The following is a 16516-nucleotide window of genomic DNA, read 5'->3' on the forward strand; positions in this document are numbered from 1 at the left end:
ATAAACATCTATTCAGCCTATTTGTTTATCCTGATCCTTATTTACCGCGATATCTGGTGTCATTAGCGGATTTACCTGGGTTTCACCCCCAGGCGGCAGAAGCCGCCCCCCTCCCCCACCTTCCCCAACGAAAAAAACCTACAATCATTATTACACACACACACACACACACACACACACACACACACACACACACACTAACAAAATTGAAACAAAAACCTCCAAACTCCTAAAGATGGACACAAGTACACATGTATCATCATTTATACAACATCACAGTGTGTCTGGTAAATATGTGCAACTGTTCTATATCAAGTAAAATAATAAGAAAATAGATAAGACACAAATTATTAAGAACAGATATAAAAACAGACATATATTCTTAAATGGTCCTGTCTAGGGCAGGTGTTTCTGGTGGGAAACGTCCAGACTGACCTCATACTTGGGAACCTCTTGGCCTAACTTTTCAGTGCTGAGACTTAGACAGATTAAAGCGGGTTTGTTTTTCAGAACAGGGTCTCACTCTGTAGGCTAGGCTGGCCTGGAACTTATTGCTTTGTAGATCAGGACGACCTCACACTGTGGCAATCCTGGATGGCTCTGCAGTGTTTATAGACAAGTATTTTGTCTCACAGCCCAGGCATTTCATCTCTACAAATTTGATATGGATAAGTGAATTTGCATGTTGAGCTATTTCAGTGGCCTGAGCTGAAAATATAGCAATTTACAAAGCTTTATGTGAGAAACAAGCCTTATGGTTAGGAAATACAGCAAAAGATTCACGTAGGAAATTCCTCACCATTCTTGGGAGCTATTTTATTGTGGCTGGCCTTTCCACCTTAATTACTTCTGTGTGACCCAATTCAAAACTATTAGCTGGAGTTACCTGACGCCAGTCTGCCCCGGTAAGTGCCTGTCTTCCCTTTCTGCTCTGCCTGTACTTAGTGCACCCTTGATGAAGCAAGGTCACTGTGTGGGAAGAAATCTCCATATCTGTCTCCATCACTGGACCTAAGGCAGTCAGGAAAGGGCCATGTGTAATGCATGCCCATCTCTCTATTCTCTGAAGTACTGAAGTACATATGTATAGAGGATGTACAAACACAACCAGAAGGGGCAGATGCTTAGAGACCTGCTTAATGACAGTAAGCTTGGTTTCCTTTGATCCTTTTGCAAACCTCTCTTAGGTCCATCCATTTTCCTCTTACACACAGAGAGAGCTCCTTCTCGTTCCTTTTTCACCCTGAACACCTGTTTACCCCCAGCTCCATTTATTGCCATTGGTCCTTCTGGCTTATCTAGGGCAATGGAGAGGAATGTGTCAGAAGACACACAGGACAAAAATAAACCTGGAAGGATGACTAAAACAGCAGCTATAATAATAAAAAATCTGCAGTGAACAATGTAAAAAGAAAAGTCCTAGAGACTAGATTTCCTGAGTTAGTTTCTCATATCATCTCCCGGGTCCTCCCACGTCACACACCCATTAGGTCCCTGAAGACTGTAGCATTTGTAGAGAAAATCACTTCCTATTAACAAGTACACAAAATTAAGCATCCTTAGGATAGTCAGAGATAACCAACTGAGCCAAGATTCAGGATCAAGGGAACCATTTAGAAATCTCCCAAACCAAAGAACAACATCATTATACCTCATTGCCAATCCAAGGGGATCAACTTCAATTCTCAGGCTTGATTATTTTTCATGAGCCACGTGGGAGAGTGTTAATAATAACTACCAAACTGCCAGCAAAATCTGAGAGAGCCATGTGGCCAATTTAATTTTTAATCAGTTGCCTATTGAATTCATAATTAGTCACAATACACCAAAGCAATGTGTAAAGCTGAAACCTGGAAGGAGAGAGCCTTAATCAACATATTGCTTTTATATGTGGAGAAGCCAAGAGGTCTCCCGCTATCTGAGGAGCAATATAACCCAGGGACCTGGTCTACCGATGCCTGGCTGGAAGGGAGTTGCAGGAAGGAGAGGTTTCGTGGGTGCTTTTCAGATCTAAGTGATTTTCAAACGAAATGTTCATTTGTAAAGCACATACAAGAAGAGTTCTCTGGCCATAGGCACTACTCCACAGGTGAGTGGTTCCTTGAGCTGTCCTAAGAAACAGAAATTTGTACATACCTTCCCCTCCCCATGCCTCTGGAGGGCACACAAGTATGCCATTACCTCCCACGGTCTCCAATTCAGCCCCCATGTCCTGATTACTGCAGGTTTAAGGGGCTTCAATGCCATGCTGTAAAGCTCTATCCATAAGCATAGGTGTCTATTGTCTTTCAAAATATTTTCCTGTTCTTCAAATGTCCAATGAACTTTGATCCCCATCCACAAATACACTGTCTAAATCAGTGGTTCTCAAATTTCCTAATGCTGTGACCCTTTAATATAGTTCCTCATGTTTTGGTGACCCCAGCCACAAGATTAATTTCACTCCTACTTCATAACAATTTGGTTACTGTTATGAATTGTGCCACAAATGACTGATATGCAGGATATTTGATATTTAACTTCCATGAAAGGGTTGTTCACCCCCTACCCCAAGGGTTGTGAGCCACAGGTTGAGAGAACTGCTAGATTACTCACTCAAAAGAAATTCCTTCTCTGTTCTGCTCACTAATGTCCCACTCTGTCTTCAGGCAGAGGGTACCACCGTTATGGGAATCAGCCCTCATTGAGGGGAACCTTCTCAACTCTGAGGTAATCCTGTTTTCCTTAACATTTTAACATGAGAGAAACCGACAATAGTGAAAAATGAGGCAAATGTTTACAGTGGGAGCAAATTTATATTAAGTTAAATATTCTGCTACAAAATTCCTCTGCTTTTATTCAGCCCCTTGGTGAAACCTCAGATGTCAGTGTGTGGGAAAAGTGGTATTTGACAATTGTGGTAAAGCAAGCCCAGTTTCCACTTCACAGAAAGCTGGTGTGATGCACAAAGCCAACTGTCACCCCAGCCCCAGAAGCAGTGCTGCGAAAGAAGTGGTTGGGGAAAGGGGTTGACAGTAAGTGACCTGACCCAAGAAAAACAGGTAGGAGACTCAACCAGCACACAAAAGAACAGACCCTCTGACCCCAGACATCCAGGACTTCTTAAAATAGGTAAAAATCTTAGTTGACATCTAAACAGAGTTATATACTTTCAAAGAGAGGTCACTGAGAATATGGCTCAGTAACATTTGCATAACATTCCTGGAGTTCTGGGTTCGATCCCCAGTGCTGGCCACATAAAACTAAGCACGGTGGCAAGGAGACTCAAGAGCTGGAGCCAGGAGGATCATTCTTGGCTATGTATTGAGTTCAAGGCCAGCCTGGAATGCATAGGAATTTGTTTCAAAACTAAAACAAAGACAGGAATGCCAGTTTATAACTTGGATCATCTGATGTTGCATAGGATAGCTTTGGGGAGTATAGGGAGATGGGCCAACTATGCAATTAAGACTTAGCTCTGATATCATCTTCACTAAGCCATACCCTAAGTCTGAGACAGGTCCCACGCACCTGAAGCTCAGCAGCTCTAAATTGAGCAGATCTGCTTCTCATCGATGCTCACACCTGCTGGTTTCCAGTCCAGGTGTTCTGGGAATGTCTCCTCCTCAACACACAAGTCACTTTCACACCTGTTTCCCTTTCTGTTTAGTCTCAAAGGCCAGTTGACATTTCCTCCTAAGTGTTTCCTGCTTCTGTTTCCTCTCTGTGGTCCACATTGTAGCTTGCTGTCCCTTGAGCCCGGTTGCTTCCTCCTTGGATGACCCCCTGACATGTGCCTTGGCTGCAGCTTCTGCAGCCAGAGTGGTCTTTCAAACCACAATGCTGACACTTTCATTCACCTGTTTCACCCCACCTTCACACTCCTCACCACTGTTTGTTTGAGACAGTCTCATGTAGCCCTAGCTGGCCCCATATTCCCGATGGAGACTAGGATGACCTCGTCTTAAGTGCTGGGATTACAGGTTTGCACCACTCTGCCCTATTTTACAGCTACACTGGGACTTTGCGTGTGCGTTTCCCAACTAAGCTCCACCCCCAGGACCCCTTCATACTCTTGTTAAGGAGATCATAACACAGATTATTGGACAGCTAAATACTTTATGACCTTACCCCCATTACTTTCCCCCTTGTCAACTGAGGCACATCTATAATAAATTATTTCAGTGCATTAAAGGGCTCTCTGGGCTCCGGGATCTTGTTAGGGCACCCCTGCCATATGCTCTCCCAGATGCAGCCTAAACCTCCCCTATTATCTTACATGCATATTATGCTGTAACAGGCTGATTAAATGTGCATTTCTCCAACGAGCTCTTTGAAGGCGGGGACCATGTTCTTACTGACAGTCTTTGAATTACTAGTGCCTGGGAGAGAACCTGCTGTACAGAAGGTAATCAACACATGGGCTGAACATAGTAAATGAAACAAAGCCAAAGCTGTTTTGCTTGATTTGTTTTGTTTCTTTTTGCTCCTAGCTAGCTCTAACAGCTGATGGGTCCTTTTTTTTTTTTTTTTTTGATTCATTTTGCTCTAAGGCAGGGAGTGGTCTTTGATCAACCCCTGAACAAAGTTTCCAGAGGCTGACTTGAGCACGGAACTCAATTTCAGCATGCTGTATGAAGCTCTTTAGGATCCTGCTCCTTCCTGCTGTTCCAGTCTCATCCCTGTCCCCTTATTTAAATGAAATCTATTCTGATCACAGCAGATTGTCTGGGTTTCTTCAAGGTCACCATCGTATTCTATACCTCAGTTCCTCTTGCACGTGACTCTCTTCCTCCTCTCTCCAACACCTTCTAGTCTGTTATGAGTCTACTCAAAGGTCACCTTGAAGTAGGGTAATAAGAAAAGGAAGATTGAGGAGACTCGGGAAGAGAAAGGACACTTCCAACCTGAGTCTGGCTGATGTTTCCTAGTAGCTGAGGTTAAGAGTTTCAGCATAATAACTATTTGCTGGAAAAGGTGCCCCATAATGTTCCTTTTATATAGAGATCTTTTCAAATGGGAACTTAAAATAGCCCCCAAACATACTTAAGCATATATGACATTTGAGTGGGGCCTTTCTCCTTTCTCAGATGCAAACATGTAATTTTGAATATTCTTTCCCAAACAAGACTTGTAAACTCACCTCTCTTTATACCAATAACATGTCTTAATTCCCCTGTGAAACCCTTTGACCTACAGTTGTGATGATATATTGTTTATGATCTAAAGTCAAGTTGAAGATCAAAAAAGCAAAGCAGTCAGCTAGTAGCTCTCATCTCTACCAAGGCTGAAATGGAGCTCTTGTCTTCCCTGTGAGTGAAAACTGAATCTCACATGCCACCCTTTGCTTCTTCCTTGTATACCTCTCTAGTGCTGGGATTAAAGGCCTGAGTGAATCTTTTAGACTGATGTAGCCCTGGGTGGCCCCACAGAGATCTGTCTGCCTCTGTTTCCTGAGTCCTGGGATTAAAGGTGTGTGCCACCACTGCCCAGCTTCTGTAGCTGTCCAGTGTTGCTGGCTTTGCATTCTGATCTTCAGTGACTTTATTAGATCATAAACAATATATCACCACCTACAGTTTTTACTTTCTCAGTTGTAATTCCAGTTAGCAAATCCCAGGAACTATGCTATGATGTCTTTAACTTCTTTAAAACATTTTGAGATGTATCCCCAGGAGCTTCCAAATCATGTATATGCCTATTGTGAAGACATTTAAGTGTCACTTTTACATGAGTCATCTGAAATCAAGAATATATGCGCTCCTTTCTGAAGCATTTCTCTACACACTTTAATCTATATTAAAAGTCTACAATCTTCAGTTGGACATGCTGGCATATTCCTGGCACCTTCCTTTAATTACAGCACTTGGAAGACAGAAGCAGGAAAATCAGGAATTCAAGGCTAGTCTCAACTATAAACGGAGTTTACAGCCTGTCCCAACCCCCACCACAAACAAGAAAAAGTAAATTTCAAGTGTATTTCACACTGACTGATCTGACATTCTGTGGCAAAGCCAAGAACCCTGGCTTTGAATGAGCAGAGTTTTCTTTTCTGGAAGAAACTGCTCTGCAGTGTGTAATGTTTCCTGACCCCTGCTCCACTGGTCATGGACAGTCTCTTGCCTTGCTTTCCTTCTGGGAACAGAACCAGGAGCCAGTTTCTCAGGTGTTACAGATTCTAGGCATTCTTCTCTGCCATGTTTGAATTTTAATTTTTTTCTAGGATCATCATTTCATGAAGACTAGAGAGAAGAATATTTCTAATACAATATGTGGCACAAAAATAAGTATTGTGAATTCATGATTTTCCTTTAAATACGTTATTGTTATTTTTCTACTTAGGCAATGAAAACCAGAAAAGGCAAAAGGATTAAAAATCACTGATATTTAAAGTCAAATTAATACCACATGCTCATTAATTCCCAGGAGGCTCTACACAGACTCTCCGTGCTTGATCTAAACTCAACTCTAGGGAAGATTGAAACAGTTCCCACTTTCACCTGTCTGTTTGACACTCTTCCCCATCTGTTTTCAATTGCACTTTAAGAATATTGCTCTTAGAACATAAGACTTCAAATAATACATGTTCATAAAATATTCATCTCGGTCTGACAGAGTCCTGAATATTTGAGTTCCTCTATTACTGCAGACTATGGCTGTACTCCAAAACACTTATGGGGTACGAATGGCTCCTTTATTCTCTCTTTCATTCTTGCTGGCTTGGAACTCACTGTGTAGCCCAGGCTGTCCTCAGATTTGCAGCAATCCAGCTATGTCAGACCTCTAAGTGGTGTGGGCCACCATTCTTGGCTATTTTTTTTTAATTTTAATATTGTTTGATCTGTTCAGAAAAATACTGATAGGATACAGAATACACACACACACACACACACAAATTCTAGAGTAAGCAGAAATTGCAAACAGTTACTCTTCTAGAAATTTTCTGTTCCTGGAAGACAATGTATCCACAAAGGAGGGGCTCTATCTCAAGAGCTGACATGACTTCAATGTCCCACTTAGAGAGCACTGCTGGCCTCTGTAACCCAAGCTGTTTCCTCGTGGAGTCACCTGGAGAACTGCAAATGTACTCCCCCTATACTCTTTGATTCTCAGGGTGGCTCAGAAATATAATCCAAAGCTTTGAAACTTTTTTTTTTCAAGACAGGGTTTCTCTGTCAAATAGTCCTGTCTGTCCTCGAACTGACTCTGTAGACCAGGCTGGCCTCGAACTAACAGAAATCCACCTATTTCTGTTTCCCAAGTGCTGGGATTAAAGGTGTAGGGCACCACTGCCTGGCAGCTTTGAAATTTTAAAATCATAAGCTGGCCTCCTACTTAGCCATATACATAAACACACAGAACTAGAAATGGATTCTGACCACCTAAATTTGTTTTTTGATGCCTGTTCAAATTCAAACCCACTTACTATAATGTCCATCACTAATCTCTAGAGGCCTAGTGTGAAGCTCTCACTCAGTTGGCATCTGTAGAGTTGAGATCTTTCCCAAAGGTAAAGTTATTTTTTTTATTATTTTGTTTATTTATCTTTTAAATTTATTTATTTATTATACATGCAGTGCTCTGGCATGTAGATAATTGTGTGCCACCATGTGGTTGCTGGGAATTGAACTCAGGTCCTCTGTAAGAGCAGCCAGTACTCTTAACCTCTGAGCCATCTCTCCAGCCCCTGCTCTTAACCTCTCCAAAGGTAAAGTTCTAAGAAGCCAAAGCAAAGCACATGACCCCCTGCTGCCTTTAGTTTGCCTTTGCTCACAAGCTCCTCCTGGAAGAAGAGAGATGTGGAGGTAGGTGATCTGTCACATCTGGCAGAGATCATGTGTTAGAAACCAAACCTCTGGCTTCGGAAGAAGGTCTGGCAGAGGAGCATGTAGGAAAGCGATGACAGACTGTCAGTGGGAAGGGTATCAGAGTGATCATGAGGGGTGAGCAATAAGAGACATCAGAACTTGGACCCTCTCAGGGGGAGGCTAAGACTATAGCAATTGTGTGGTAACTGTGCGGGAGTGCATGTGTGTCGGTGTGTGGAGGTTGATGCATCTGTTTGCAAGGAAGTCGAGTACACAGGGTAGGGGCTATAAGATAACATATATAAACACAGGTTCACAGGAAATCACTCTGTAATACCTCAGTCTAGAACATGAAGCAAACTGACCTGATCAAGGAAGGTGAATGCTAAAGGAATGACAGAAGAAGCACTGAAAACATGGCCTGGGATGGGGCCTGGCAGCTCAGTTAGGAGTAGGTGGACAACACAAAGTCAGTAACAAAAGAAGAATTTTTTTCCAGCTCTCTTGACCAGCTGTTTATATTGCATTTAAGACTCCTTTGGTGTTCACAGCTAGGCAACCATTGACTTCTATCCCGCCCCTCCTAACTCTAACCCTCCTAGGGGTGTGGCCTGGCAAATTATGGTAATCTGATCAGAGGGACTCTCAGGGCTTAATTGGATAGTGGGCTCCTTAATTAGACTGTGAATTACCTGAGGGTATAGATTGCACCTCAGGTCTCTTTTCTTGGTCCATCGTGGCTCAGGCTTTGGATCTTGTGATTGGCTTTAAAAAGACACATAATAATAACTTCATGGGGCTTATTTTGGACCAGAAAGCATGCTATATTAATTAGTTCTTACAGAATGAAAATAAGGGGGGATACTTTATCTTGCCCAAGGTTTCCATACTTGGGAGGGGTGAATCCAGGCGATGCAGTAGAACACTTATATTCTTAAGCAATTCACAATTCTGCCAGAACTTACCTATTTTATTTATATTTATTTTGTGGCGCTATTGGGAATGAAACCAGGGGCCTGGAGCATACTAGGCAAGTAAGTGGTCTACCAGAGCACTTTTGGTGTTTGGGGACAGTCTTGCTACATAACCTGAGATAGTCCTTAACTTAAGATCTTTCTGTCTCAGCTTCTCTAACATTGTGATTACAGGTCTTCACTACTGGGGCTAATTCAGGATCCCATGTCCAAGAGATACAGGAATGTCCTGAATTCTTGCTTTTGTACTGCTGTTGGGACAGGAGTTCAGGAAGTGAAGAGCTGTCTCAGGAGGGAAGACTGTGGGAGTTGCCAATGTTGAAGCTGCCCTGTCTTCACCATGACTACCCGAAGTGAAAACAGAGCTGGACTGGTGGTACACTTTGTGACATCATCTACTCAAGTAGATGAACAAGAAGACAGTGAGTCTAACCAAAGTCTGCCTAGGCAATCTAATAAGACCCATTCTCAGCACACAAAGTGAAAAGATGGCTGGGGATACTGGTTGGTGGCATGTGTGAGGCCCTGGGTTTATTCTCCAGCACTGCAAAAACAAAACAAAACTAAACAAAATGAAAAAGCAACCTTGCTTAAGAAGTCACTTGGTGTCTTATGGTATGATTTAATTATGGAGTTGGTATTATTTGGTTTAGCTTTGCCCTTGCTTTTCCACAGCCTCAAGTCCACCAGAAGAATGGATTGGTTCTGGGTTCAACTCTCAGAACTCTGTGCCCATTCAACACTGTTATATAGTCTACTTTGTTCACCTTTGAAATAATCCCTGAATTTCTTTTAGATGCACCGCACTTCGTGTGACTTCCAAATCTGAGCAATGGCCACTTTATCCTGGTCCCCCTCATTCCCAGTGACTTCATCTCCATGTCACTCAGATAAGCAGAAAGTGTGTATCCATAGAGGGGGGATAGGTGCAGAAATCACTGAGTGGTCATTCCCAAAAGGGTAGGAAGGAAGGGGTGGGGGGCTAAATGCCAGCAACCTGAGAAGACAGCCATCTGGGAACTGGAGCTGTGACAGTCACCCAAGATGGGATGGCCCCGAAGAAGGGGGTAAGATAGGGGCAGGCCAGGTCAGTGGGAGAAAGATGAAAAAAGGAGAGAAACCAGAGCAGAGAGAGACTACAGCAGGGAAGGTGAGATGCTCGGAGCTGGCAAGGGAAGAAGGAAGGTTGAAAGGATGCTGGACCAAAAGCCTGTTCCTTTTCTAATTCTCTCTATGGTCTGGAATTTTCATTTCTTGTGGTGCTGGTGCAGGGCCTGTCTAGAGCTTCAGGAATACAATGTGTACCAACAAGGAATGGGTTCAAAAGTTTTAACATGGTCTTGTGTGGCTTTTGACCAAAGGTGAACCTTGGTGGTCTATTCAATTTAGCTCTCATCATACTGGAGAAGGACTGAGGCAGGAGGATAGCTTCAAATGGAAGTCAGATTTGGCTATATAGTGATATCAAGTCCAACATGGGCTACAGTGTGAGTCCTTGTCTCAGAACACTAAAAATAAGCAACACAACACAACAGAAAATGATGACTATCAGACACCAACATTCTTACTCTGCTGCCTTCTGAATTATTCACTCAACAGTTACCGGTATCTGAACTTCTACCACTTACTCAGTAGAATTGGGTCATAAAGAGATATAGAGATACTTTCAGCAACTAATTCACAGACCCAGAGCAGAACAGTAGGTTGAGAATGTCACAATGAAAGGACTGATTAGGGTCATGAAGGGGGAGGGAAGGTGCCCCCCTCCACTTCCCTCATCATTTGCCTCAACTGGACTATTTTATTGGGACTTCCCCCTTCCCAACGTTAATCTTTAAATAATATTTCTCATAGTCCTGACCCACCTTCTCTCTCTTTCTCGTACAGTCTCACATAGCCCAAGCTATCTTAGAATTCCCTCTGTGGCCCAGACTGATCTCATATCCCAGTCTCAGCCCCAGTCCTGGAGACAGAGGCTAGGGCTATCCAACCCCAGCTCCAAGCATCACTCAAAACTAGGTCGAATGCCATTTTACCAACAAAGCTGACAATAACAGATGGAATTGCTCTGCCCATCCTGTTTGCTTCTGTGACACATTATCTGTACTTTTTTTTGATGTTTGTCATGGATTGCTCTTAACTGTATATGGTGTGTGGAGGGGTCTGCAGAGGTAGCTAGACATTGCTGAATTATAAGCTTCTTTAGAGGTGAGGTTTTCTTCAAATGGACTTAGGATATGAGAAGGTGAAAGTTAGGTGGCTAAAGTGGACCCTGCATCATCATTTCATACAATCATGTTCTTGTTGGAGCCAACATTAAATTCTTGTTTTAAAGGGACATTAAAACATGTCCTTCAGACTTAAAAGGACCCAGCAATCCTTTCCAATATTTCTATTAACAAAGAACAGGTTTTTGAAACTCTAAATCAAATTGGATAGTGGTGGTGAACACCTTTAATTCCAGCATCTGGGAGGCAGTGGCAGGCGGATCTCTGTCACTTCCAGATCAGCCTGGTCTTTAAAGCAAGTTCCAGAACAGCCAAGGCTGTTACATAGAGAAATCCTGCCTTGGAAAAAAAAAAAAAAAAAAAAAAAAAAAACCAACAACCAATCAACCAACCAACCAACCAACCAAACACACAAACAAAAGCCCAAGGCTTATATTGATCTTTAACCGGAAAAAGATTAAGAATTTCTTTGAACTCAGTATTTTTTTTAAATGTTTACTTTTTGAGATGAGTCTCACTCTGTAGCCCAGACTGGTTTAGAACTTGCAACAATTTACCTATTTCAACTTCCCAAGCATGGGGATGATAAATGTGACTCACATGTCCAGCTCTTAATCAGTATCTTAATCACAAGTGGAAATTCTGCTACTTCATACCACAGCTAGAATCAACATCATTACCTAAGACTTGTAAACTCAGAAGCCTCTTCCCAACACACCAAATATCTACTGTTAATAAAGGAGAAAAAAATAGTTGAACAACAAAACAAACAAACAACAACAATAATAAAAGAAGGAAGGGGCATGGCAGTAACGTACACAGAGAAAATGAATTCACTCAAAGTCAGTGTACAGCCAAATGTTCACACTGTAGACCCTACCAGCCACTTGGGAGGCAGAAGATGAAGGATTTTGGTTTAGTTCCAGACCAGCCTGGGCTACACAGTGAAACTATGTTTAAAAACAAAAGGAAAGAAAGGAAAAGAAAGGAAGAAAAACAGTATATGTAATATAATTAAAAAGAAAAGAAAAACTCAGAAAATGTCAATAACATCAACAAAATATTTATATAATAAACTTTAACTTAAAAAAAAGTAGCATTTACAATTTAAAGATTCTTTACCTTGTAGTGATCAAATGACTAGACACACTTGGGAGTGAGAATAACTGGAGTTTCTCCTCCAGGATATTTCAATGTGTTCTAGTGAACACGGAGCTTAACAGGTGGGATTCACAGTTGTGGAAGTAAAGTAATCCACCAGGGCTCTGTTGAGAGCACACATCCACATGTGTTGTCTCCCATCAATTCCTGGGCACATGCGGCATCTGACATAGTTAACTCCATCCAGATCGATGATTGCCAGATTCCTCACCCTTCCCCTAATTGTTTCCGTATCACTGCTGCCATAGCCCTCCTCCTGATGGATCTGCCTCAGCATACAGACACATGGGAATCAAAGCATCAATGTGAATTTCAGTCTTACTGGGTTCCAATTCAAACAAGTCTATCTATCTATCTATCTATCTATCTATCTATCTATCTATCTATCTCAATATCGATCTGTCTGTCTATATCTACTATCTATCTATCTGTCTGTCTGTCTATCATTTATCACACACACACACACACACACATATATGTTACCATTCACGTGTCTATTATATACATCTCTTTAGACACCTTTCCTCTGTATCTAGCTAATGTTCAAATGGGTATATAATTGCTCAGATGAAAACCACGGAGTTCAGGATTGGTGTGGCAGACTAGGCCTGCAATCCCTGGCATGTGAGAGATAGAGGCAGAAGGATCAGGAGTCCCAGGCCAGCTAGAGCTATATGAGACTCTGTCACAAACAAATGGATAACAACAAAAAGCCCACCTAGATTTTTACCATTCTTTCACATACTGCAGAGTATGGCCTGGGAAATCTGCCTTTCAACCAGGAGCCATATCTACTGCCTCAAGGGCACCGAGGCAGTGGGTGAGTGAGTGTTTTTTGTTACATAAGCCTTTACATACTAGCTTTGCCACTCAGCATATATGTAATCTTGAGAAACAATATATTTTCTGGATGGTAATTTCCTTATTTCTTTTTTTTGAGACAGATTTCAAATTTACTATGCAACAGAGGGTGACCTTGTATGCTTTCATGTATTCTGCCTCATTTATATGTTGCTGGGGACCAGACTAAGGACCTCATACATGCTATGCAAGTACTCTAGCAACAGAGCTAACTTCAATCCCTAATTTCCTTTTTCAAAAATTAGGGTATTAATATGTATCGATTTCAAGGAAAAACAAGTACTTGATGTAATGCATGCCAATGGGTACATCAGAGTGGAACTCAGTAATGGATAGTTACCACCAGGCATGGTGGCCCATGGCTGAAATTTGTAAGACTGAGCAGGAGACTCTCAAGGTGAAGCCAAGCTAGGCTGCATAGGAGTGGTATTTCTCAAAGAAAGGTTATGGGGGAAAGTGTGTGTGTGTGTGTGTGTTGTGTATGTGTGTGTGTTGGGGGTGGTGGTGGTTACAATGAAACTAGCAATAATACAGAGGAATGGGCAGATGATGTAGCCTCCTCCATAAATACCTTCCATATATTTTAATTTCTCCTCGGGGTAGGCTGAGCCTGACTGTAAGCCTTTCTCTGGGACACATTAAAAGTTGGGGCCCAGTAAAGATAACCAGCAGTGAGGAGAGGGTATGGACATGGAGGATACTTAATGTTTGAGTCTCTTGCTCTGTGCTGACATTCCTATGTGTGTCTCTAAAGACATCTCACAGTAGTAAATGCAATGTGTTTGGGGAAGTCAGGACACAATTCTCCATTTCCACTTACATTCACAAAGCAGGGTCAACAAACCCTCAGTGCTTCGTAGAGCTAATACTGAGTTCCCAGTATGGTGGTTGTTCTCAAAATTTTATTTCCTCTGGCAATTCTAGTAACTGAAATAAACTCTGGATCAAGAACAAGCACCCAGTTTCTTTGTAAAGTCAGTCAGAATTCACAGTCAAGCTCAGTAGAGCTACAGTTTAAACTGTCCAAAGTACAAGGAAGAAGGAAGCCCAGGATACCGGGACATGCCCTGAATGACACAGTCATTTAGGACCTGCCTAAGATGCCATTCTGTTTGCAAACATGAACTACCCACCATATCACTCAGCAAAATAATTCCCCTGAAGATTCCAAAGGCAAATGACTCATGTTAAAAGTGTCCCATGTATCGTTTTGTAGATGAGTCCATAGGCATCAATTAAACATGGAAAAGACATGTTCTAAAGCATGGCCATCTGGCAGTTCCAAAGGAACTGTAGTTAAGGGCCAGTAAAACAGAAGGGATCGTAAATATAACAAGATTTTGCAACCTTTCCCTTGTTCAGCAGCAGTGAGGGCCCATGAGGACAACGATCCTGGAAGAGCTCCAAAAGAAGAGGTTAGCCAGGCAAAACCTGCATCCAAAGCCAACATCCCTCTTCCCCATGCATAGAAAGCAGATGGAAGTGGCATGAGGTCATCTTTTTAAGGCAGAAAAAAGCAGATAGGTTCACAGAATGCTGGGGAGTTTGCCTGATAGTCTGAAGGTGGACTTTAATTGCTACTTGTCCAAGAAAGAGAAAGAACCGGCTCACCCTTTGCTCCTTGGGTGCTTTCTAAGCGCCAGCATCATAGGACTTGCTCTCCTCACCAAGTCAAGATCAGTGTGGTCTCAAAATCCTTCCCAAGATAACTATAATTTGACAATACTTTCGGTGGAAAGATTAACTAATTACATGAGAGTGATGTCAAGCTTTAAAGCCTCTGCCAGGGAATGCAGCAGGAGCAGAGGTGCTTTTCAAGGCTACAGTTCTAGATCAGCCTGGCAGACACCTGTGTATATATAGACAAAGCCTCAAACAGCATCACTTCATCACACCTAATGACTGCCTGTGAGGACAGCTTGCATCCTCTATTTCTGGCTTTTTTCAACAACAAAACTATGTGTCTTCATATCAAGTCTCAAATCTGAACCTATTTTCCAACGTCTGATTTATTTATTTTTCACACAAGGTCAGATAAACGAGTAAAAGAATTTGTTTTCAGCTTTAATTTTGATCCGGAGCTAAGATTGTTAACGACTTTTAAATCCATTATCCTTGATCTCTCCTGCTTTTCCTTAAATGACTCAAGTTAATGAGCCCTTCAGTACTTGCAGATCAATATTAAGGAGGTTAACATTCTTAGATTGAGACTGTATGGTATAAACAGAATAAAAACAACAAAACAGTGCTGTGACTCCCATTCTTCCCACTGCCCCTTTTGGCAGTGATGATGCTGTCTGCCCAACTCTCTTTAAAGCAGTTACCCACCTATTAAGTTTTTTAAATTTGGAAATAAGAGAGATCACTGACAATTATTGTTTTTTCAATACAACAACAAGCAACCCAGCCCATTCACAAACACTAAAAATGGCAGAATTAAACACAGTGTTACCAAGTAGTTATAGAGGAATACCTGGGATTGCCAGATTGGAAAGGGGGACGTTGTGGAGGTGAGGGGGGAGCGAGGCCATCCAGTCGGCATTGCAGACTTCCGAGGCCGCCTTTGTCCCGCTGGGATTGGGAGAGCAGATGGTCCCCATCCTGAGTTTCCTCCTGGCCTTTCTAAATGCTAGCATCCCTCTTGTCCACGAATTAGACAGGCTCAGCCCAGGGCCACTCACTCTGTGATCATCACCGCTCGGGGCTCTCTAGACATTTCTGAGCCACATGGATCACGCCAGCCTTTTCAAGATGCTTTTCTGGCTGGGAGATGAGTTAAATAGGTGCTTCCCTACCCGCTGCGCCCGCAGTCCCCACCCTCTCCGCCTTGCCTCCGAGATCCACTCTCTTAATCTCCTCAGTGTCCCTGCTCAGTTAAACTTCTTAGTTCCCCTCTGGAGACGCGGGAGGCAGACCCGAAGATACAAACCTCACTGACACCCACAGCATCCAGGAACAGCCACACCCGCAGCTACTCACAAGACAGGTGCCCATAGGGCATAGAGACATGCCAGCGGGCTGCACACACGTGCGCGCCCGGGTTGCACCATCTCTAGTTCATGGGTGCTTCCGTGGGTGTCCCTGGGCTAATACACAGCCCGGGCCTGCCTGCCACCCGCCCCCTGGCTTCTCTGCCCCCTGCCCTGTGCTTTCCTGAAAGGCTCTCAGAAGAGTAACCGGCAGCTCCGGGACTCTGGCGGCCCCGCCCCGCACTGCCGGGCAGATTTGCCAGGCTAGGCGAGCTGTGATTGGCCGCTGATTGGGTACGCTCTGATTGGTTGACGCCCCCAGGGGCCCGCCCCTGTCTCCCTCTCCCACGCCTCCCCTGCCTCTTAGCTCCTCCCTGTTCCACTCCAGCCTCTCTGCCTGTGGACAGACAGTGCAGCGGCCTGCTGCTCCCGAAGCGGAAATGTGCACTGTGGCCATCTGTCTTTAGATCGATCTTTCCACCTAGGTCTTCGATGCGACCACAAATAGTTATCCCCCTTTCCTCCGCCTTGCACTC

At 43.1% G+C, this 16516-nt stretch overlaps 1 protein-coding gene across 2 annotated transcripts in view; it reads right to left on the minus strand.

Moving 5' to 3' along the window:
* Plcxd2 (phosphatidylinositol specific phospholipase C X domain containing 2) overlaps positions 1–16221 on the minus strand; it is a 49419-nt gene extending 33198 nt beyond the window's left edge. Inside the window, exons 1-2 of one of the 2 annotated variants that reach the window (XM_051191561.1) lie at positions 15485–15624; positions 8480–8552 (exon numbers count right to left, since the gene is read on the minus strand). In XM_051191561.1, coding sequence (XP_051047518.1) covers positions 8480–8522 — 43 coding nt within the window. In that variant the 5' untranslated portion in view covers positions 8523–8552; positions 15485–15624. Of the gene's footprint in view, positions 1–8479; positions 8553–15484 lie in introns of both variants that reach the window. The other variant, XM_051191560.1, reaches the window with a different exon arrangement.
* Positions 16222–16516: the final 295 nt, after the last annotated feature.

Source organism: Phodopus roborovskii, unplaced genomic scaffold (genome assembly GCF_943737965.1).
Source record: "Phodopus roborovskii unplaced genomic scaffold, PHOROB, whole genome shotgun sequence".
Taxonomy (NCBI): Eukaryota; Metazoa; Chordata; class Mammalia; order Rodentia; family Cricetidae; genus Phodopus; species Phodopus roborovskii.